Genomic DNA, 24,734 nt, shown 5'->3' with positions numbered 1-24,734 from the left:
TCCCTACAAAATGGAGATTCTGCATTTCATTCAGTTGATTGCAAATCAGCTTCACAATAAGGCCCTAGTAAGGTACTTTCTACAAAAACGGATGGCCAAAACCTGAAAACTTCATTAAGCTTTTGCACTGAAAATTGCTAGTGGAGACCACCTATTCTTGCATGAGTATTCTAAGCAAATCTGGTCCAAATTTCCCATTTTACACAGGTTTGATGCTTCTGAAATGAAATACGATATTCCTTATACCAGGAACAAGACAAGTATGAACCAGGTCCTAAAACATCAGATTCACATAAAGTCTAACTTACCCTAAATCCAGTTAAAGCTGTAAGTGGAAAACCTTCAGGAAATGCCAACATATGCAAGCAACACTGCCCCAACCTGGGCTGACAAGAACACCACACCTTAGGAAGGATAATTAGAAGTTTATTTCTCCAAGACAGAGAGTATTTGGGTAGCAGAAAGAAAGGGTGGCTTGAGGATCTGCCCTGAGGAAGAAACCAAGAAGGATATTCAGAGGGAGACTGGAAGAAATGGAAAGGAAAGGCAGATGACAAAGTGCCAAAGAAATGGCAAAAGATAAAACCAGAAAATAATAGCACATAAAAAGCAAAATCAAAAGAGAAATATATAGCAAGGTAAAACTTTCAGAGGATTTTTTTGTAATGGAATAATGATGAAAAAAGTACAGAAAAAACACCTTTCTGTAAAGCTTAGCATAAAAAATTTGTTACAAAATACGAAAATCTCTTGATTTTATAACAAAATCTGCTCCATGCTGCTTTATTAGCTTGCATAAATCTGAAATTTATTTTCAATCTTGTGAAGTTCTGACATCTCATACTGTCAACAGGGCTGTAGCATCAGGTTGCTCTCAGAGTGGTAGCCATTATGCCCCCTTAAAATCTGAAAGCAAATGTGTGTCTGAATATGGGGAAGAAGACAATTACTGTCCATTTCTTCCAGCTGGGTGAAAGTGAGGCTTTCCTTCCCAAAGGAAGACATGTCCTTAGTCATCATAAGCTGGCCAGAAAGGGTACATGAAAATGAAGGCATGGTGAATGAGAGAGACAGTTGGCAGGTTAGCTATGTTTTAGAGAATAAGAAAAAATACAGCGTGCTGGGGTGATACCAAGATTAAATGCAGGTGAACGTTTAGCAATAGAGACAAAGTAAGGAGAGGAATTTGAGAGTAAAAATAGAGAAAGTTGTAGGCAAGAAAACATTGCAAAGAAAAATCAGGAACCCTGCCAGAGAGACAACTGTCAACTAAATTGATCCTGAACCTATTCCAAAAGCAGAGAAGAATGAGTGATGAGGGTCAAGTTGCTGAGCAAGAAGGGAGGAAAGATTAAGGTATACCTTTTTTCCTCTTCTTCCAAATCCCGATATCCTTCAACTTTTTTTTTTTTTTTAAGCTCCAACATTTCTTAGTTCTTCCATTCCTATAACCCATCCTAGCCATGAGTAAACATTAAAAAAAAAAAATCAAAAAAAAATGTTAAGATAAATTATACATTTGATCACTGTTCCTCTTTCAGCTCTTTTCTCTTTTTGAGTGAGATTTAATAAAATGCAAAACATTAGACTTACAGTACAATACAAATAATATTTTGTTGAAGAGAAGTATTACTGTGTGTGCTGCTTTAATATGAAATTGATAGCAAGAAAGATAAAATCACCTATGTACAGCATCAAAGATGCCTTTGGTACCTTCTCTGTTAAAGCTAACACCATTTTCCTTTTACCATCCAGGTTCCACATCTTTAAAAATGTGTATCAAAGCAAGCTGAACTTTAAGTTTTCTAGTATTGCCAGTAGGTAACTGCATCACAGAGAAGAGAATGCATGTCTTCCTTTACCATCCCTCCTCACTCACTCCTCTACTGCAGGCAGATTGTTATAGTATTCTCCGAGATTAAGAACAAACTGATTATTTAAATTTAGAAGACAATATTGCTTGAATCATAATTTCCCAAATTGTGTGTTGTCCAAACTAAAAAAGCATCTCCAGAATGCTTTATTGTTGAAAGGTATATGCATTAATTTCATACTGCAGGTTCTCAGTCATATGCTTCTTCTCTAATCAAGGTGTTACAATTATTTACTAAGCTTTTTTTAGGCAGAAATTGAAGTTTTAGAGGACTGAGACATCTAAAATTGCAAATATGTACTTATCATGACCTGTGGCCTTGGCATAGGCGACTGTGGACTGTAGTAACAAGATAAGAGGAAAAGGAAAACAGCTTTTTATTAAAAGCAGAAGTATTTTGTTCACCAAAGAATCTACCAGCCAAGGAACAGTCTCTGAGTCTAGTCCAACACAAACTGGCTGTGTGACACAAAAAGACAGTTAAAAAAAAAAATAATAAAAAAAAAATCAGCCAGACAGGGACAAGGACATTAGAAATGTTTATAGACGGTGGAAGTTCAGGGCCATTCACATTCGTTAAGGTTTCAGTCCCCTTCCAGTTCTCAGAGCAGACATTTGCACAATGGGCTGCCCACTACTGAGCTTTCTTACTCATTACAAAGAAGAAGATAAGCATGGCCTTCCCACAAATACTTTTGTCCCATTTAACAGAAGCAAAATATTTCTATCAAGCTTTCAACATGAATTGCTACTGTTTTATTGAGAGATATCAGTTTTTAAATCGAGAAGTTTGCATGGTCTCAATGCTTTAAACCAGTGTCTCCTGTTCACACTGCATATTATATTATCATGCAGTTGCACTGTGATTGTATGCTTGGGAGGAAGAGGTCAAGGATTCCAAACCTATTTTCATTTGAAGTACTAAAATAACATGAGACTTGCAAGTGTGGTCTCAGTCAAGCGTTGTTAATATGACACAATTAACGTATTAGGTTGAATGTACTTCGTATGTTTTAAAAGTACATACCGACAAGAATGCAATATCCTGTCAAACATGCCAACTACTGAAACATATCAACAAGTGACCAAAGAGAAGGATGAGTTCTACACTTCGCTGAAATAAGAAGTTAAGCATTAGATGACCCTTGCCTAATAAAGACACAATTGCATAATTATTTAGAATAAAAGTTTTCACTTTCTTAAGTATGGACAGAACATCTTCTGAACAAGGAAGAAACAACAAAAGGCTTGGGGAGAAACCTAAATCTGGATGCATTCTGTGTGGTTTCAGTTCAAAGAGGAGACTGCAAATGCTAATACTTTCCACTCAAAAGGAATCAAGACAACTTAAAATCTAATGATCAACTTTGAGAAACACTTTCATATGGGAAGGTCTCAGTTCTTCAATGGAAGTTTCTAAATATACTTCTCAAAAAAATGCAACCAAAGGCATAATGTATGTATAAAAACTGAAAACCTGACTGCCACCTTATCAGAAAACTGTGTTAGCTGAATAAAAGAATGGGAAGCAGGGGAAGAAAAAACTTGGTTGCAATTGTGCTATCCTCTTAGTATATCACAAATACATGCTCAGAGATTGCTAAGTGGAGCAGGGGAAAAATTCTGACAGACTTCAGAACTGATTGAAAGGAAACTTCCCAGAAACTACGAGTTGAACAACACTTGCTACAAACCAGCGTGCCAGACCACTGACTGAAAACAAGCCTGGAAGCAAGGATCCTTCTGCTTCTGAATTTCTTACAGATTTAAGGAGATTTTTTTTTTTTTTAACATGATATATTGCTTTGATCAAAATACAGTAAGTCTAATACCTGGAAGACTACTTATGTTTTTGCAAATTTTACTTCATGCTTAAGTTTGAAGCAGGTTAACTACTGATATAGAAAAGAGAAATAATAGAGCAGGCTACTCTAACAGTCTGCTAACATACAGTACATAACGCTATCAACAGCACTGCCTAATGCACAGTTTAACACTGGAGAAGGCTATATGCATCCTTGAAAATACTTAAGTACATTATTTGGTATTTCTACTGCAGCAATGGCCAAGGAAAGAGTAGTTCCTATTCTATATTGCACTATATGCATATTATATAACGTGGCAAACCCTCTCTTTAGTTTGTATTTCTCAGGAATATTCTAGCAGCCAAAATTCTGACAGCCTGGCAAAATAATTACTGAGAACATGAATATTCCGAGGCTGGAATGACACTGATATAACCGTATCAGAAGCAGCTGATAATAACACAGCACTGAGAATACCTACCAACTGATGGAGCAGCAACTATAAGGTAAAAGAACAAACAAATCGACCGAACAAAAATTCCCAGTGAAACCCCCAATCATCCCAAGAATACAAAAAATCTACCCCATGAAACCTGTTTCTTACCTATGAAATAGCAGCATGCTGCCAACTAGATGTGGTAGTCCCTCATTTCATGCTGCAAAAGTTTCTACTGCAAAGGAGACTCTAGGTTCCCAGCTTCCTCATGTGCCTGGTCCAAAGTGTGTGTGTGTACACACATATGTTTTAGGTCTTTTTATCTTCACTTCAAAAACATTGGAAAATTAACGTTGCAGAATCAAGAAATAAAAAAATTAGGAAACATCACACACCCATGCAACCTTTGCATTTAGTTTCCTTCTAGTGAGTTTCATGATATAATCTTTAATATAATATTACAATCTGCTTTTCCGGCTTATTTGAAGTAAAAGATAATACAAAGGACAGCATGAAACTATGCACTTGCCATTTTCAAATTCTCAGCTCTCCAAATTTGCAATTAATACAAGAAATTTAATGTTATATATTCACATAGCTTTCTAGAGCAACCACCTTTCAAAAGGTGTCAACAGTCACCATATCACGTGGAATTGGATGCTCTGGAAAGACAGCACGGGTCATCAAGCTCTCAAAGCGATTTAAATAGGCATGGGGAGATTTTTTTTTTTTTCCCAACTGATGAAGATTTCAAACAAGCGCTCTCCTCTCTTTGTGCAGTTACACATGACAGTATCACTAAAATGCAAATAAATTTTTTCAGATGTTTATTATATGAATGATTTATCACTTTTTTAGGGAGTGAAACTGTGTATTTTCAGGTCAGAAGATAAGCATTCAGGAAAAGCCATTAAGTATTGCAAATTGGAAGATTAGACATTATGCAACTTAACTGCCAAAGTCATGGTGCTCCACAAAAGTTAGTTAACGCAATAGCATCTTTCCATTTTGAGAAACAAGGTACTTAATGCCAAAATATTAAAACCATCTCATAACTAATAGCACAGATTTAGTATTAAAAAGAAGATCTAAGTCTCAAGGTAAATCTTCCTTTGAAAGCATTTATTGATCTTTCCTTCACAGCACCGTTCACCATTTCTGTAAAGCAATACTTTCGAGAATGGTGATGTAAGCAATGAATAAGTCACAATGACAAGTGGGTAATAATGACTGACAGACTTTCCCTAAGAACACAGGATGGGTCTCCAAAGGATAAGGATAATCCTAAAGGTGGCAAAAAGGGTTATTGTAGCACAAAAACTTCAAAATTACTGGAAATCTGTAGAGGTCTAAAGAAAGTTAAGGAATGTGAAAGAAAAAAGAATTAACTGGACGTTATAAAACAAGCTGTAGCAGAATGAAACATGACTACATGAATGGGAAAGACTAATAAATTAAGCCAAGCAATTATAAATCAACAGTTATCTAGCTTTGTAAAATCACAAACATTACAGGTTAAACTCAAGTTCTACAAAATATTATATACCTACACACATTAATCCTTTCTTTGTGCTGGTACATTGGCCAGGGAACACAGAAGCTGAAGAAAGCCCAGAAGACAAAGCTACACTAGGTAATTTAATGCACCTGCTTGAATGACATACTCTGTAATAAACTGTGCCTTCCTGAAATACAATGGTATCACTGTTTTGGATACCAAAAGTACATTACAAAATAAAAGGCAAAAAAGTATCAAATATATAGTATGCAGTACAACTTATCAAGTCACTGTGTAAGCAGAACAACAGAAGAAAAGAAAAAAAATGGGGGGCTGTGGATAACACAGAAGAGAGCAAAACAAGATGCCTAAGGAATGTAGAACAAACAGGTGTGTTTCAGTGTGTTCATTTGGTTTTAGTCCCTAACTCCTCAGTATCTACTGACACTTCACAGTTGTTTTGAGAATATTATTCATACTTCCTACAGTTATAAAAACAGACAGGCCATCAAGTAATCAAATCCTAAATACTGATTTTTTCCTTTAAAAATATTATGCCATCAAAGATTCTCTTTCATGTGATCAAGTTCCATAGAAAGAAAGAATGTCTTAAAAGAAAAAATGTCTTTAAATGAATATCCTAAAAAAAGGAGGTCTTAAAACTTATACTTAATCATAAAGACCCCCTTGGGGCCATAAACAAAGATTCTTACAAATGTCTCCAGTGAAAAAAGTCAGTATCCTTTTTGTTATGTCAAACAATGTTCCATTTTAGATTGCCATATTTCTTTTTCTTCTTCTATAACTAGTGTTACAGCGTAGGCAACTGTTAACCAAGTAAATTGGTGGAGATTTTTTTTTTCCCTGTATACAAAAGACATTTCCAACATTCAGTCTCCACATTTTTTGGTATTTCAGAGTCAAAGAAATACTGGAAATTAAAATTAAGATGACCTTCAGTAATATCCTTGACTACCCTCCATAAATTCAGATTTTATGAAAGGACATTTGAAAATTATTTAGTGATCATTCTTAAGCAAGTTATTTGAAAACAAGTATTTTCAACTACAGATTTACCTTAAACATATATTCTCCTTCATTAAATACTTCAGACAGGGATCACATAATCCAACTAGACGAAAAGAAGTGTGGGGTTGGGTTTTTTTTTTTTTTTTTGGGGGGGGGGGTAATGACTGTAGGATGGGGTAAAATCATCATTGACATTTTAAGTAAAAAGATAAAAGTTTGTGGACTAAACAAGGCATTTCCTACAAGCATCTGCAGCGGCTGCTCTGTCACTTTTTTGCCCAGTCTTGGTAAATTATGCCAGCTCTCAGAGACAGAAAAGCTGTAATTCATCATCTCCAATAATGTAATCTACATTTATCACTATTTTAATTATGTTGAATCTTAATTTGCCAGTTTCATTGCAAGAAAATACACCTTATTCATTTTTCCAAGTAGACAGCATCTTACCCGTCTCAAAGGCTGCAGTTTAAAATTAAATCCTTCTCCCATTGCCAACCAGATCACACTCATAACAAATCACCTGTATTTTTTTCTTCATTAAAGTATTATTTTAATTAAGATTTTATTTTCTAAGCAAAATTCCCACTGATCTGAATGACAGATTTGTCCAAAAAGAGTGACCTGGGATGAAGTTGCATTGAAAAGATTAAAATCATATCTAAAGTAGCTATTTACTTTAAAGTAGAAATTTATATCACCTCTTTTTTCTAATACTCTATTTCTGCCCTTTGTTCATGAATTAAATTTTCAAGATCACTTTAAAAATGATAACAATCCATGGTTTGGCCATATTGTAGGGGGAAAAAACCAAACTTGTTTTACCGTAAAAAACCCCATATGCTCATTAACAAAAATGAAACAAAAAAACCCCAATATTTAAGATTAGCAATAATTATGCAATCAGTGCAAGAATTAAGCTCGACTCAGAGTTTCAGTTAAATTTAGAGTGAAGTTTGGTCATTCTGACCAAATTTAACATTACTTTTCTGCCAGTAGAATAATAGTTGCTTTACTCAAAAAACATGGGTCACCTTTTTAACTTCTGTAATCATTTTATGTTAATGGATAGTAAATATGGGGTATTTTCTGCATTAGCCAGTGCATATTATGCCATAACAGTTGCTTCCTCCAGCAACATTTCAGTATATAAAATCTCATGGCAAAAAGTAAAGACGTCATATGACTAGAGGCTAGAGATTACCCCTAGAACAGGCAGACAAAAATCAAAGCTTCTACACACTACACTCCTGAAGCATTTCACCTCTTATCAGAGAGGGCCATTTTAATTTAGTCTTCGTCATCATTTATTACCAGATCTCAAATGCTGCAAGGAGTGGTTTGTGATGTACTATTTACTCCACCAAAATTCTTATCACTTGTTACACAGAAAAAATGGTCTTCAGAAGTAGAAAGCTGGTGCGTTTATCTATCTACTGTTCCAAATGAACTCAGGCATGTGGGCAGTCATGTGTTTTACACAAATCATCAGAGATACAGGAATGTTTTGAATAGCCATCAATGGTTACATCATTAACTATAATTTACTGCAATGACTTACGATTTTCATTTCATAGAAGTGCATTAAGAATGTGTTCTACACATACATTAACACTCCCCATCATAAAATAAAGCCATTTAACTTTTCACAGAGTGACTTTTATGATGCTGTTACAGAAGAAACTAATTGTAGTTAAAGCATTTATTTTTTAAAAGGTCATGCTTTTTTATTGTCGTTTATAATATTTAAATGGCAGTGTATGAGTGTGAATGTGCACGTATGCGAACGCGGGGAACATGTGTGTTCAATACTGAACCCGTCCAACAAGCTCTGCAGAAAACACAGAAGAAAAAGTTATTTGCATATTAAGCTATAATGAGGTAAAAGAGAAATCTAAATTGTAAATGAGTTTTGGAGACAAATCAATGCTAATGAACAACAATTACTTCAGTCACTGTGTGAATTAAAACAACATCATTAATAATGCTTAGGTGTTCTGCTGGTGAGCATGTCTTTAGTCCCTGGCAGATGATGCAAGACTCAGTTTAGGAGAAGCAGCAAGCACAAAGGAAGTAAGTTTAAAATTATTTTGTTTTGAAGCTCCACTTCAAATAAAAACTTCAGGAAAGCCTACACAGCTCAGAAAATCCCATCCAGTTTTAATGACTGCCCTGAATGCCTGATAAATTTTCAGATTTTCACTAGGTAATGACAAGAGAGCTTATAAACCTAAAAGATGACTCAGAACAGTCTCTTTTGTTCCCTTTCTTGCATGTAAAACAGTCAGTGAAAAATCAAAATGTTTCCTTAAGAAAAAAAGGGCTTTTGTTTGAGCTAAAAATAAGTCTAAACATTCTGTTCTTTACCTGAATGCTCAAAACCAGCTGTAGGTAGTAACGATGTAGGGAGAAACTACAGAGGGCACTGTTGTATCAGTTATCAAGAGTTACAATGGTGACAGGGCCCAAGAACAGAAGACTGTCAGGAAAATAAATAACTAACTAAAGAAAGAATCCGGAGTTAGGAGAGCATGCAAATGCACTAAACCTAAAACAATAATAAGGCAAAAAGACTGAAGCTGTATTTCTGAAGGAAAATGGACTGAAAAAAAGGTTCACATAACAGACTGTCAAGCTGATAGGAATACTGCAGTGTACGCATTTGGCATTTTCCTTTGTAGTACTTTCCATGGAAAAGGTAACTAATCATAGCGCTGCCTTATCCTTTGCAAACAGCAACCTTTTACTGGAATTCTACCCATAATCAATGTGAAAATGAGTGATGACTGTTATGCAGTTCTTCCACAGGCAGAATTTATCAACAGAAGGAATATCTCCATACTGTACAGTCCTTTTACAGTGTAAAAGGCCAGTTCTGCTTTATTCCTTTTCATAATGACAGTTACAAATCAATCATTTCTATTTTGAAAATGGTAACGTTGGTGCAATATAAACCAAATGAAATCCCAGCCTTTCCAGAAGAATTACTTCTAAATATACTGATCAGAAACAGTAAGTGTCCAGTTGAAAATAATGTAACCATGCAATTGCTGTAGATATGACATTCATATCAAAGGGGGGGTGTGTTAAATAAGTCAGCTTAAATAACTTAGTAATTGTATAAGAAAGCAAAATTATTTTTACAAAGAATGAGCTTCAGAGATAAAAATATTTATGAAGACAAATTTGATAAATGTTTTACTGTTCATTTATATGAAAGCTCGCCTGTCTTTGATTGTATTTCATTAGAACTAACCCCAATTACATTTCATTAAACACTAATAAATTTTAAAACATATATTACCACTGCCTAATGAGAAGTGTAAATAATATAAAGCAGCCAGTTACCTCAGCACAGAATAAGATCATTCATTTTTTATATTTTTCATTTTTATCCTTAAAAAGCATGATGAAGATGCCAAGTAAGAAACCAAACTACCGAAATAAGATATGGATAGTACCACCTATTTAAATGAAACTGTAAAGAAAGGTGTTGCTTTGTTTCAACAATCTGATGACAAAACCCACAAGCAGCGTGTTTTACAGTACTACAGCAAAAAACACAGGACTTTTATGAACATTGACTCAAATTCACATTTAAAGAGGAAAGGCTACATAGAAGGTATTTTCAAGTTAAGTCAGGCAATAACTTCATAATAAACCAAGCAATAAATGTTAACAGAGAAGATGCTCAAGCAAACAAAACATCTACCAGAAAAATGTCTACTGCTATGTGAATGAATGAACAAAACAAACAAAACCAAAACCACAGACGGAGCCTGTGGATACTCACTCACATCCACATGCATAAGAACTGTGACGGTAACTATGGAGGAACTGTGTCACTAAGCATGCAAAGACAGAGGTACTACATGAAAAGAAACTGTCACAGAAAATGAAAACCCAGTATTTTTTTTTTTTTAAATTGCAAAACCAGACAACACAAATATGTTTACTAAGCAAGACCCCAGTTCCTTCACAGACACTGAGACCGGGAATTCCTTCTAAGTGACTTAAGTAATTGTTTCAAGCAACTTGTTAATAAAAGATAAATAAAAACAAAAACTAATGTGCATGTCAGAAATGGGTTTCATCCAGGTTTTGCCATCTTTGGCTTCTAAACAGGCCCTGTACGTGCAGTGTTACGTGGAAAAGTTCACTAAATTTCAAATTTGTATATATTCTGTCTTTAGCCTAATTCTGTTTCTAAATCAGAACTATTTTAAAATTGCTGAATATACTACCAGTCCGGTAATCTGTTCAGCTCTTATTTTTTATTAGCGTTGTTTCTAGCAGTCTAGTTTTGCTAAAATGAAGTTTCATCTCACTTTATTGTTTCCAGGTATTAATAAAATTTCACTAGTATTACTTTTATACTCCTTTTGAAGTGTATATGATTGGAGGCAGGCAGGTTGCATGCATGTGAAGAAAACTAACAGTTTGTTACATACAGAGTATTAATAAAAGAAGTGCACACTATCCTACTAAACACACACTACGACACTAAGCTAAAACAGGTGAAGTTCTCAAGTTAAGATACATGTTTGTTCTATGTAAAACTTAACTGTATTTTAACTCAGAGATGTTGTAGTTCATTCCTACAGATGTGCAGTTGGATCCAAATGGGGCTGTTATTGAGGCTGAGTCTATGCATGTCACTTAAATAAAATTCAAACCATGAAAAAAGTTTTGATAACGTTTACAAAATTGACTTAAACATCTTAATGTATTTTTCCATTTAACTACAATACTCAATGCCAAAATGTTAACAGATAACTCTCTAAATATTCAAGATATTTAACGAGATATTTGAGGTTCCTTTCTCCCCATGCAATACAGCACATTAAACCCAATTTTACTATCGTAATTTATTCAAAGCTTGATTATGAGCAATAGCTGGGAGAAGAAATACAGCATTGTTGATTCATATACAAGCATTTCACTTAACTACATTGAATAATAGCAGTGCTCCTAACGGAGTATAAAAGCAAAGTGATTAGAAGTCATTACTGTTAATTAGCATTCACTTTACATTGATAGGGATGAACCTTTTCTGTGCTGAACAAATGGAAAGCTTTTATCTGAAAGTCTGCCAAACCTGGTGAAGGTAGGCACCGAAATAAAGTGTCAGTGACCAGTAAGTAGAATTCAAAACAACAATAACAAAAAGGCAAAACAAAATCTAAGGATGTATCATCATCCAATTAGTGAGATTCAGTTTTTAAACAGGAAAAGGTTTGAAGGGAATGAGTAAAACTGGAAACTCATACTTCACATTCTGCAATCTCACTGATAAAAGGAGGAAATGTGTGTTTATCAAACTGGCTGCGAGTGCACGGTTCATTTGGCGTCCTGTAAACAATGCCTGGCTGCCCATTTCCAAATGCATGTGAGAATCTTGCAACCCAGAACATCATATTCAGCAGGCAAGGTCACACTAGAGATGCCCTGGAAATGGGAAATTAGGAAAACCTGGCAATCAGAGGTTTAAAGCTGACCAGAACAAGCCCTCGGGCTTGCTTACCATCTTTCACCACCAGCCTGACTGTCTCTGCTTATTCAATATTAACGCAACAAGACCGAGAGTGAGTGAAAACAACTCCACACACCTAACAGGGAGAAATACAATGATTGTATTTGTTTACATAAAACTCAACATTTCTCACGGTAAGAAACTACCTCAAAGATGTTGCTCAAGATCCCCTTCTGGAAAAAAAAATTGACCCTTCCTGAACAGTTCAGATGAGACATGGAGAATGACAGGCATCCTGTTGATTAAAAAATTTCCTTGTTCCCATCTCATTTTAAATTTCAAACTAAAAAAAAACCTAAACAAACCCTGTCTTGTGAATGGAACAAGACACATAATTATTTTTACACTGCTTAAAGCACTGCCAACTATGCAATTACTTCTTACTCTCTTCCCTTAATTCACACTCTTATTCACTGCTGATGACAATGGTCATCCCCTAGCTGGAGGAAGCTATGGAGCTCCACTCCAGAATTAATTAAAAGAAAAAATAACAAGTCAATTAAAAAAAAAAATAATCGTTGAACATGATGAGTGCAAAGGGACAATTCAAAGTCTAGTCACTATAAAAGGTAGAGGAACTTAGTCTGTGCCACATGAAAAACCACAGCAAATATTTTGTCTCAAAAATGTATCTTGCTTTATGGAGAAGCACGGTTATTTATTTCTTGTCAGTGTAGGTAGCCATTTCATACAACTTCTAAAAGTTCACACATAACTTTCCTGTCTAAAGGTAAAAAAAAAATGTGCTAAGAGATATGGACTCCAAATGTTCATCTAATCAACATGAGTAGTAGAGGGCCCAAAAAATAAATTCCATTGTTTTATCTATCACGGTTCCCCCTAACCGGGCACTGAAGAATTTTTAGGATATTTTTTCAATATTGAGGTTATAATTTCACTTGCTGTACATAAATTCTACGTTTCAATTGCTGAATTATATATAAAGTTAATCTATCAAATTATCAAGGGCACAGTATTCTTGATTTGCAATAATCTTAAAATATAAGGGAAAAAATTAAGGAGGAGTGATTATTTTGGAAATTCAGCATAAAGCCAAATACCTTTTCCTATAATCTAATCTTTTTCAAAAATGTTGAGAAATATACCTTTGAGGAATTAGTCTATACATCTACAAATAATTTAAATTGTAATAGGGAAAATATCAGATTTTCTTCAACTGAAAACATGGGAAATGATGACTAGAACAGAACTGTTCTTCGCACTTCTGAACTCTCTGAATCCCATCAGTGAGAGGGGGAAGCTACCTACTTTGTCTGAATTTATAAACTGCAAAAATAGTTTGGTGAACAGCATGCTAAGGTCCTCAGATTACAGATTCTTGAAGTCAATCAGGATTCCATAACTGAAAATATTTAGATCTTTAAGACTCTTCAGAAAAACTGGAAACCTTATTTGTATGAGTTAAGAGTACATTATTAGTCTTTATCATGTAAATATTACCACTGAAGTCACAGGAACTACCAAGAGCTGATTAAAACGGACACCTAAAAGCCAAATGACTATTTCTAAATGCTTTACTGTTTCTTTCAAACACATTTTGTAACAATGAAGACAGTGAAGCAATGCCTGCAGTAGAATACTATGTTACATTTATTCATGTATTTTTCCTGATGGGAGCATCTAGATGTTTGGCTGTACAAAAGCCACAGAAAGTCAGTCATCAGACTGAATCCGAGAACTCATTTTACCCATTGGCCACAGCAGCTAAATTCTGGAAAAGGGTGAAAGAAAGACTGTTTCCTTAGCATGGAAGACTATTAGCAATAATGAGGAACTGAAACCTTTATCTTCTGTGAGGGAATTAGTCCCTATCCAAAGGCCACGGAATAACCTTGTATTTCACCCATTCATCTCAAACCCTGAAGAACTGTCTCCTGAAGAACACCAAGTCTTAGGGAGTTTCCTGAATAATGATAAGACCTAAGTTACCTCTATTCCACCTGAACCTGCACAGCCAAAGTACTTTGTCTGAGACAAAATATCACCTTAAATAACATCTAAAATTACACAGCTATTGCAATTTTAACTCTCAGACAGGAATACTTCCTGTCTTCAGTAAACACCAGTCTGGGTCCATTTCAAAAATCATGATCTTGTCCTTAAAAAATAACTATTAAATACAGGAGTCACACTGCATTAATAAGCTCTTTGTTGCTGTAACAAAAAAACATGTTACTTATCCTTAGTGACTGACTGAGTTGTAAGATCACTGCTCCAGAATGTGACAATACTTTAGAAAATAAATTTTGTTTCGTTCCCCTTCCACGTTACTGATAAAAAGTGCCACAAACAAAGGCTATTATTATTCAAACATTTCATACCTCCAATATATCCAATATCAATTCTTGTTTTTCAGCTGATGATCAATGGATGATATCATAATTAATAATCTTCAGTCCTGAGATCCAATATATTGATTTCTGTCAAGTGTACTCTCTGTTTTTTTGTAAGCTTGCACATTCTGAACCCACAAAGTGCACCACAAAAAGAACTCTGACAGAAATAACATGTTAAAACTGAAAATGCACTGAAAATCAACTTGCATGCTTTATAATAAACATGGGGAAATATATTACAAAGAAACTATAAATAGAATCAATTTTTAAATACTAATTTCGAAAAAATCAAGTACTGAAAAATGTTATTGAAAAAGAGGAAAAAACAGCTAAAAGAAAAAACTTTTTTATCAAGTTCAAGAATTCTACAAATTACTCCAGCAGTGGAAACTTACCAAAGGCAAAGCCTTCACCGAGCAGAGGAGATAAGGCAAGAATCTTGGAAGAGGACAGAACTGTCTACTGAAACCCAGAACTGAAATAAATTATCTTGCATTTGTCTGTATAGTCTGGAAGCTGCTACAACCACTGCCCTAATCAAAAGTTTAGCCATAGTTCCATGAGATATAGAAAACAATCCAACAGTCAACCCATCTAACACCACTTCTGTATGTACTCGCATAAAACATCAATGTATTATTTGGACTAGATCATAATTATATTGAAAGGGGAGAAAGCAGTTGAATATGCCTATATTGAGGAGTACGTTGTAGGAAAGTTTCATAAAAACGCCTCCATGCTCCAGTCTGTCCAACCACTAAAGGGAAAGAAACACAGTTTTCCCACACATTTCCTGGTCGCAAAGAGAGCGCCACGATAAAACCCTGAGGGATAATTCAGATGACTAAGAAACTCTAGTGCTTACATGCTTTGCTGGAAAAAGCTCTAATATGCAAAGCGACAAACATGGACAAACAAGGGTATTGGTAATCCCTATTCAGTAACATGGAGGGTAGATTAAATTATTCTTTGTACTTCAGGACTTACATATCTCACAAAGTAAATATTCTATCAGGCAAGGACTGCATAGTAAGATACATTTAGACATCATATAAATACTCTGATACATTTCACAATATATATTGAATACAGAATCTAAAACAACTCAGGCAACTAAAAAATAAATATAAATTTCCTTCATACCTATCTATCATCTGGGTTTGTGACAATAGAATTAGCAGGTTTACAGTTAATATCACTTTCTGAGTCCCATGATCTAGAACAGGACTGTCATCCTGGGTTTCCCAGCACTGCAGGGGAATCTTTTTAGAAATCTTGTTCTCATAACATTGTTTTTAAAAACATCAAATACTTTTGAATTCATACTAGTTTTTCAAATGTGTTTTGATTTTTTACTAAAGAAGTACTTGCAATACAAGCATTCTTTACAAACTGAAAGTGAGGCACACTATGCGATTTTGATCTAGACACACTCTTCCTGTATTCTTGGGCCCAAACCATTTGACAGAAAAACAGAGCTATGTTAGTTTGACCAGTGTTTTGAAATTACGTCCACTCAAGGATGCGTTTTGACAAGTCTTCCACAGAATTCCTCTCCTCCCTTCAACAGAATGCAAATTGAGCTCTCTGTTTAAAACCATTAACATCTGGGGAAAAGAATTCCTAAAGCAAAATCCTCAGTGATTAAGACTTACATAGTAAAGCTACAAAACTGCAGTTATAAATAAATTTGAAAAAATAAAAATAGAACGCTTTCAAAGTTACTGTTAACACACAGAAGAAAAATTTTCATGTCTTTTTCTTAAAACTAAAAAACCAAAGACTTACAGCTGCTGCAGTTTACGTGCCCCTGATAATTTCGCAATTATTCATCAGAATACGCAAGACTTCTACTGAAACTTTTGCACCAGAATGTCATAGATAGGTTTGACTGTAAAGGCATGGTTATCCGAAGTAAAATAAAGGCAGTATATTGTTAATATTTATGTCTTCAAAATACCATATAGTGGAATTAATATTTCTATACAGGAAAGAAATAGTTATTTAGTTCCAGACAACTTGATAACATCTCTTTCAACTACAGTTATAATTATCATGTACAAACTTCCAAAGCAGAAGTTGTCAAGATTTAACATTAGCATTAATTTATGTCAGGCATCCATTTCTCCAAAGACAGCAAGAATTGAAAAGAAAGTATCATCTTAATTGCCACTAATCTGCCCATTTTTAATTAAATTGATCAGTCATTTATTATCTTACCCAGTGGCAGAAAGCTGTTAGTATGCAGCTTTAAGAGACAGCATATACTAGTCCTTCTAATTTCTAATACTACCATGGTTCAAAAGTAATTTAAAATTGCTGTACCATATTTCTTTCAATTCCTGTGCTGCATGATATGCACATTCCATTTAAAACCTCTGTGAAGCACTCTAGAGCATAATCATAGAATCACAGAATCATTTAGGTTGAAAAAGACCTTTAAGATCATACAGTCCAACCTTAAACCTGACACTGCCAAGTCCACCACTAAACCATGTCCCTAAGCAGCACATCCACAGATCTTTTAAATCCCTCCAGGGATGGTGACTCAACCACTTCCCTGGGCAGCCTGTTCCAATGCTCAATAACCCTTTTGGTGAAGAAATTTTTCCTAATATCCAATCTAAACCTCCCCTGGTGCAGCTTGAGGCCGTACAGCCTACATGCGCTGTTCTCCTGTTTTGTAGTCTCATACTCCAACACAAGTGTATGATCTTGATTTTACTTTAGAGGAACATGATTCCCCGCCAAAATTGTTTAGAAGATGTAACATTTGACTACAGCATGGTTCAGGAAGCACTCTGCACTCAAACCACATTCTTAGGTCTTATCTGCATGATTGGTTTTTTTAAACTGAACAACGAGTAAGCCTGAAGCTTTTAGGCCCATGAATCTCAAGTCTCATTTCGATGGAGGAAAGGGGGCTAGAAAATGTTCAATACCTGAACTGAAGACTACAAATATCTGTAGCTGAAGTTTCAGAAAGTAGTCTACCAGTTTGATCAATAAAATTTAAACGTGTATTTACTTTTTTTAAAATAGCAATTAATATGATTTTCTGAACATTATATCATTTCAGTACTGTGCACTGCAGTCATCAACACAATTAACTGGAATAGACACAGCATGTTCACTCAAACTTTGTGTAAAACCTCTGGAGTCAATGGGAGGTTTTCTATTTATTTCAATGAGATCTGATTTAATTCCAGTAGAAAATAAAGCATACAGGATATATTACATATGTCTGTAATATATCACATATTGCTATTATGTGATATATTAGAATATAGTTACAGGGCTACCAGAATCAAAACTATCATTGTAAAATATTCTGTAATACTTTGTGACTGATCTGCAACATACAAACAAATAACAGATTCTGGTTTACGGAGCATAAGTGTACACAAACAGAAATGTCTAGACATTACTTTCCATACATTGATAAATGCACAAAACCCAAAAGATCTCTCATTCCAGTAATCAAGCAATGCATTGTTTCAAACATGAAACTGCATAAACATTTTATTTATAGATAATTTTTACAATTCTGTTTTTTGTAGTATATGCTGAGCACCTGTTACAGGTGTTTTTATTAAATAGGAACAAAGTTTTGGCTTGAAATGGGGATTAGTAAGTCTGACATACATTGAGGAAAAAGGAATAAAGTTACACTATGTATTTACAGTGCCAGGAAGAACAAAGGAATAGAAATAAAACTTGTAAAAGCGTTCAAATTTTTTCTCAAAGCTTTCCTTAAATACCTAAGTGGATCATTTACTTAAATTGGTGAGTTAAGCAACATAATTGTCCCCAAATATTTAATTCTTTTCATTCAGCATACCTTAACAAGTTTCATGAGGTGGTAAAGGTCTTCAACCTCATCTTCCTGACATGTGGTATACACTCTTCCAGTATTTACACTGGTACCTTTTATGAAACCACGATAGAGTGGCAAATCCAATGCATCAGCATATAGGTCAATGGCATGGTGTCCTACTGTCTGATACATATAGCTGTCCAATTCATCAGTCTGCCCTGCCACAATTAAGAAACAATCGTATTAGGTGTATTATTTCAACAATTACAGATAATCATAATACTACAAAGCACTGAGAAAATCTAAATGTTAGTATTTTTCGGTTTACAAAGAGATGTTTGGTGACAATACCTCAATAAACATGGAAAGAAAAAAAAAATAGATTTCACCACCCAACAGACGTATGGAGAGGAAGACATCTGTCACAAACATGCTGCCTATTTGGAAATTGTGGTGTTTATTTCTTCTTTAGCATTCCTCCCTGCTTCATCCAAAAATCTCGTAATGGTCAATCCTGCTCCTATTTATATGGTAATTTTAATAGGAACACAGTTCAGAGGCACAAACCCAGATGCATTTCAACATACTCAGAGCAAGAAATTTGGAATGCACTGCAACACCGAGAATAAGCAATAGGTTGTCAAAATTTCCAAAAACTTTACCGTTAAAAGTATTACCATCGTCATCAAGAAAAAAGAGGAGATTATTTCTGCTTACGTAGAATAAAAGTAGACTGCTACAATGTTTTGACATCACTTAATATACAAAAAGAAATCTGTTATAATATCCAGGCCCTTTCTATCTTCACTCCTTTTAAAAATTAAGCTCGAAAGGAAATCAACTCTTTGCTGCTATTTCCTTAACCAGGAGAAAAATTTAACTGAATTTTCTTACAAGCAGATTGTAGCTAGCAGGTAAGAAAAAACCAGCTAAAATGCAGACATCATGGATTTGAATTAAATCTCAAACTATACGGTAAACCGTTTACATATAAAATCTTTCACATAATTTTTCAAACAGATTGATAAAGCAATACACCATTATTGGTGAAATCTCCACTTATTAAAAGCTAACACAGTTCACTATTTTAATGCTAATTTGTAATACTGGAACTTCTCTTAATTTACACAGACACATCAAGTATCTCTGCTGTATACCTATGTAGCACATCTTGCAAAGAGAAAGGTCTGCATCATTGCTCAAGATAACTAATTTGTGACATAACAATTAGGTCATGTCACATTTGATGCCATACAACAGATACACTTTTGCTCAAAATAGGCAAATCCAAACTCATAATCACAACTAACTAACCCAGACCAGAAGAGTTGATTTAAAAGAAAACTCAGGGCTTTTCAACATACGTGAATATGACAAGGTCTTTAAAGTGATACTCAGTTCAGAATACACAGTTTCTTTATTAATTGAGACTCTCCAGGCAACAGTGGTACAAGATAAAATAAAATGAATGGCATAGAATCCACTATTGCCTGAAGCACCTCAATTAACTTTCCACAAAATTTCCAACTACGCGCTTAAAGAGAGCATTTTATGATTTTAATGACAATATTCTACATTTCTGATGTGGATAAATTAGTTTAAAGACAACATATTTCAACAAGATTAGAGATGATTATGTCCTAGCTACCCAGAAAATAAATTGTTCCTGTACTCCCTAGCATTTGCCAGTTCCGTCTGTGACTCATTTGTGATGGCAGCTCCCTTTTTCCTTCACTTTCTGTGTATCTTCCTACCATACAGTTACGAGATACCATACTTAATTGTTTAACATATGTTGAACAGTTAACCTATGTTAACGTACTTTAACATTCTCCCCTACCAACTGGGAAACAACTCACTTCCTTTCCAAGTCTCACTTCAAGTTCAATTTATACTCTAGTCCAACACAGAAGTACTCGGCTCACCCTCTCACCTCACCACTGACTTAAACTACCTGAGTTTTTCCCATTCTCTTTCACAGAAGTCAGACTAGGTGCAGCTTGTGAGGAACTGATCAGAAAGCCGGTCCAAGCTAAAAGCAAGGAAAAAGGCAGGAAAAAGAAGCGCATCAAGGTCAATTCCAACCCAGATCAGTTCCTCAATCCAGTTCACAAATGCTGGGCTAGAATAATGGAGGAAGATACACAAGGCTAAAAACAAATGAGCAGCAGCAAAACTGCATGTTTTTGGCAGCTGGAATGGTTTATGCCAGTTTAAAGCATTTCTAGAAATACAGCATCTGTTTTGTTTGATGATATCCTCTACCACCGTTTACTATTTGTGCTACTGAACTCACACAATCTCTTTGTTTACCACCAGGAATATTCATAGTCTCCCTTTTTCAAATTGTGTAAGCCTTTCTTTTACTGATCTTCATCTTCTTGTGTTTGTTTGCCCTTTGAGGAAAAATGCATTTAATACCTCCCCATAACATTTTCTTTTTCCTACCTTTTTTAAGATTTCTAGATTGCGCTTCAATATGCAAAACTATATAAAAACACATAAAGGAACCTAATTCAGGCACAGCTATGCCTCCATTGTTTCTAATATAAAAAAAAAACTCCTATGTGGCTTTCATACCTGTGTTTTCGGCAGGTCTTAGGTTGGCTAGAGCAACAATCTGATGCCCAGCAGCAACACACTGCATCATATTATAACAGCTGTCCTTCCCACCACTGTAAGAAAAAGAAAAGAGTGGCAATTAAAAGTACTGATAAAAGTTTTAGCCCCTTATGACTTTTGCCTACTTAAAAAATAATACCATCAGAGCTGCTTATAAAGTTTTGGAACAAGAAAAAGGTTGCAAAATATTAGCAGTAGGAAAAGGATGATTTCACCATACAATGTTTACTCTATATATAGTGCCTACATACAGTACCCATAAAGCAAATATCCAGTTCTGTATCTTCTTATTAATCTGAGAGGTTCCATGAAGAACAGCCACTTACACTGGAACTCCTTCAGAACAAGGACTGTCTTCTATTCCAGAGACTAAGTACTCTGTACTTATTACTAGATAACTTGGATTAAAAAAACAATATCTGCTCCAGAGAGTTGCCAGCATTAGCAATTTGTTAAATGAAGACTGTCATGTCAGGAATAACATTTATCCTTCATGGGATACTTCGCCTAAAGTTTCAACATTTTAAACGTACTTCCCATTCTCAAAAGCTGCAATTACTACAGGCAGTAGCTTTGGTTGACACTTCATTGAACATACAAATTTTTTACTGCATATAACTGCAAATAAAAATAAGTACTGCTGATTAAAAAAAAAGGAAAAACAAACAGAACAATATTCTTCTCTGAGGCCAAGAGATGATACTCTAACACAGAGAATACAATTAATTTTGACATTCATTCAAGATCTACTGGAACCTTTTCTGCTATCAGTGAGGAAAGAACCCTGCTCTCCTGCTGTAACTGAAATACAGTGTTTTTCATGGATTTTAATCACTATCAAAAGAAATATTACAGTCTAACAATAAAACTAAGAGTCCTCTAGAATACACACTGCTTACAAAATCCACGTTCAGACTCACAGCCTTCAAACTACAACTGCAGGTGGAGATTCTGTGCAGCTTCTTTAAATGCCAAGGCACAAAAATCAGTCCAGGGCAGGAACTGGAACAGAGATCTAGACCAGCTCTGTAAAACCACATCTTGCCTTAGAGTCACTGAGACATGGACAGGAGAACAGATAGTACAAGCAGTCCTTGCTACAATAGACTGTCCATTTCCTTGTGACCACACTAACAAACTTCTTCAGCATTTCCAACGTAAAGTTCCCACTTTTATCTAGCCCTCTATTCAAGAGCTTGAAAGTGTGTTACAGGAATTTAACCATACAGCTATTTCCCTCAATTTCTGCTTTTATCCATGCTAAAATTCTGTATGCTGACCTTAATTTGCTGTATAACTCAAACCTAAAGTAGAAATAGTATAAATAACATGGCATCCTTTCATACTTAACAGATTTTCATAAAGCAGTTGCTTATGTTTCAGTGCTATAAAAGTAAATATAAATATGATAATAAATAGATTCCTAATTCAAGGTTCCACCTCTACCTGACATTATTCTCATGCATACCTACAACCTTCTTCTAACCTACATATGGACAAAAAAAATTTTACAAAATACTATGTTCATTAATTCTGGATACTGTGCTTGATAGCTTGAAAACATAGATAGTATTCACCTCATAATGTGAAATTTCAGGCTTAACAGAATCATAATGACATAAAGGCTCTTTTCTTTCCGAAGTACTTCATTCTGAAAAATAAAAGCCTCCCACTAGTTCTGATTTCAACTCCAAACACAACTTCAGAAAAATAATTATATGACAGTAGATAATTGCCTATACTGTTTACAGCATTTCAAGATTTTTTTTTTTCAAATCAAAAATTAGAAGGACACTAGAAGAAATCTATTAATCTTTTCAATTAGTTTATAAAAAAAGAAAAACCACAAATGTTAAGATGAGGCTACATTCAGATTTCCCACATTTGACCACTGATTACTTGACGGAAATTTGTGGAGTGCTCACTGGATCACATGCTACTGTACTGTTATTTATTTTCTATATTACTGTTACCATGACCCTAAAAACTAACGGTACCGAGAAACAAAACAAAATGGTTCCTACCTACAAGGCCTTCTACTCTAGCTGTAAAACACATGATGGTTAAGACCAACGAAGCCAGACAGCCCATGCTGTGGGAGGAAGGTGGACTCAGCACAGTCCCAGCCTGGCTGTTGTCTAATAGACTGTAACAAAAAACAGAAAGGGAAAAAGCTTTAAGAAGAGAGATGAAGGCAGCTACTGATGTAGCCTGGGGACTCCTCTCAATTCTCATCACAGAAAAATATCACAAGGCCTTTTTGTAGAAAACTGTACTAAGTTGGGCCACAGTCAGGGTTAGTTTTGACAATGTTGCAAGTATGTTAACAGGTAGGCTTATAAAAAAAAAAATACCACAAGAAAAAAAAAATATGGTAACCATAAAGACACGGGTCTATAAAAGACTTCTGAGCAAAATTCCTTTCTATTGACAAGTATAACCACTTACAGTAAGAAAATTCTAGAAGAATTAAAGAGTTGCAAAACATCATATTTCAGGTAGAAGACTGGCTTCAAAATGTCTGATTTAGCACAAAACACAATACAGGGTTTACCCCATAAATACCACCTTAAAGCAAGACTATCAACTTTAAGTGCGGCCAACATTCTAGAAGAAAAAGAAACAGGTTAAAGTAGTTTTATATATAATCCTGACCTCTTCAAAAGTAAGAAGCACTTTTCAGATACTTTTTTTTCCCCTCTGATCTTTGAGGCTAGCTCTGTTACAAAGATTTCAGACACTTTGATGTCTCTTTAAAACTCTTCTTAAAACTATTAGTGAAACTAAATCCATCCTTGTAAAATTGCCCATTAAAATAGCAATTGTGTTAGAAACCTGTTTTTAGGATTTTATTTCATCCTGCCTTTTAACACATTCCTCCGCTTAAAGAATATCAAAATAAATAAACCCGGAAGAAAAAATCTTATCTATAAAATGAGAAAAAGCACTGAAGCTGACTTTCCTACTCTGTATTTAAGGAAATCTTGAAAAACGTAGATAACATTTGCTGTATTTTTTCCTCTTTGGAAAAAATGTTTGGAATGATTTACAATTGTTGCAGCCAAAGCCCAATTTCAACAAGGTTTGATATTAGATATTGCCTGAGAGAATTTAATACATTAAATGTTAAGACTTCAGTAAATAGTTACTGCACCCAAAAATATACTGCTCACATCCGCACAATCCTTTTCCATTTACAGGTTTCCTAGCTTGTTGTTTTCTAATTAACTATTATTTCTCAAGAAAAGAACACACCTATCCTTGTTAGAAAAAGAAAACTATGTTAATCTATTTCTAAAAAAATACAAAAAGCCATTTACAGTAAAAGAACTGCAGAAACTGACAAAAAGCAGCAGGAGTGTGTGGGGAGCAAATACAGCAGCCCCTGACAGACTGGGCTGTTACCAAACTTCAACTATTTAAATGAGTGAGCCGCATCTTTTTAAAAACGAGCACACTGAACTCTCTCTCAAAAGACACACTAGAAAATCTATCGTTAAGAGTTCAGAAAATCTATCCTAAGAGAGCTTAAGATGTTTGGAAAGGAAAAGCAAAGCACCTGAAAATTCAACTGCAAATGAACAGAACCCCCTCTATCTGAAGGGCACGCGGCAGAGGCTCTCCACCCCCACGGAGAGACGGCAGCTGCCCCCGCCCTCGCCCCCCCCCCCCCCAACCCCCCCCCCCCCCGGGGGGGGGGGGGAGCCCTGAAACCCCCGGTGCCGCTTGGGGGGGCACCCCCTGAAACCGCTGTTGCATTGCGGGAG

The 24,734-nt window shown here is 35.1% G+C and overlaps 1 protein-coding gene across 1 annotated transcript in view; it reads right to left on the bottom strand.

The window, feature by feature from the left end:
• DPH6 (diphthamine biosynthesis 6) overlaps nucleotides 1-21,001 on the bottom strand; it is a 215,350-nt gene extending 194,349 nt beyond the window's left edge. The window contains exons 1-2 of the mRNA XM_009320992.1: nucleotides 20,926-21,001; nucleotides 18,370-18,563 (exon numbers count right to left, since the gene is read on the bottom strand). Coding sequence (XP_009319267.1) covers nucleotides 18,370-18,563; nucleotides 20,926-20,995 — 264 coding nt within the window. The 5' untranslated portion in view covers nucleotides 20,996-21,001. The remainder of the gene's footprint in view (nucleotides 1-18,369; nucleotides 18,564-20,925) is intronic.
• Between the last annotated feature and the right edge of the window lie 3,733 nt (nucleotides 21,002-24,734).

Source organism: Pygoscelis adeliae, unplaced genomic scaffold (assembly GCF_000699105.1).
Source record: "Pygoscelis adeliae isolate BGI_AS28 unplaced genomic scaffold, ASM69910v1 Scaffold3, whole genome shotgun sequence".
Classification (NCBI taxonomy): domain Eukaryota; kingdom Metazoa; phylum Chordata; class Aves; order Sphenisciformes; family Spheniscidae; genus Pygoscelis; species Pygoscelis adeliae.
The sequence above is the reverse complement of the archived record's forward strand: the minus strand, read 5'-3'. Positions and strand labels throughout refer to the sequence as shown.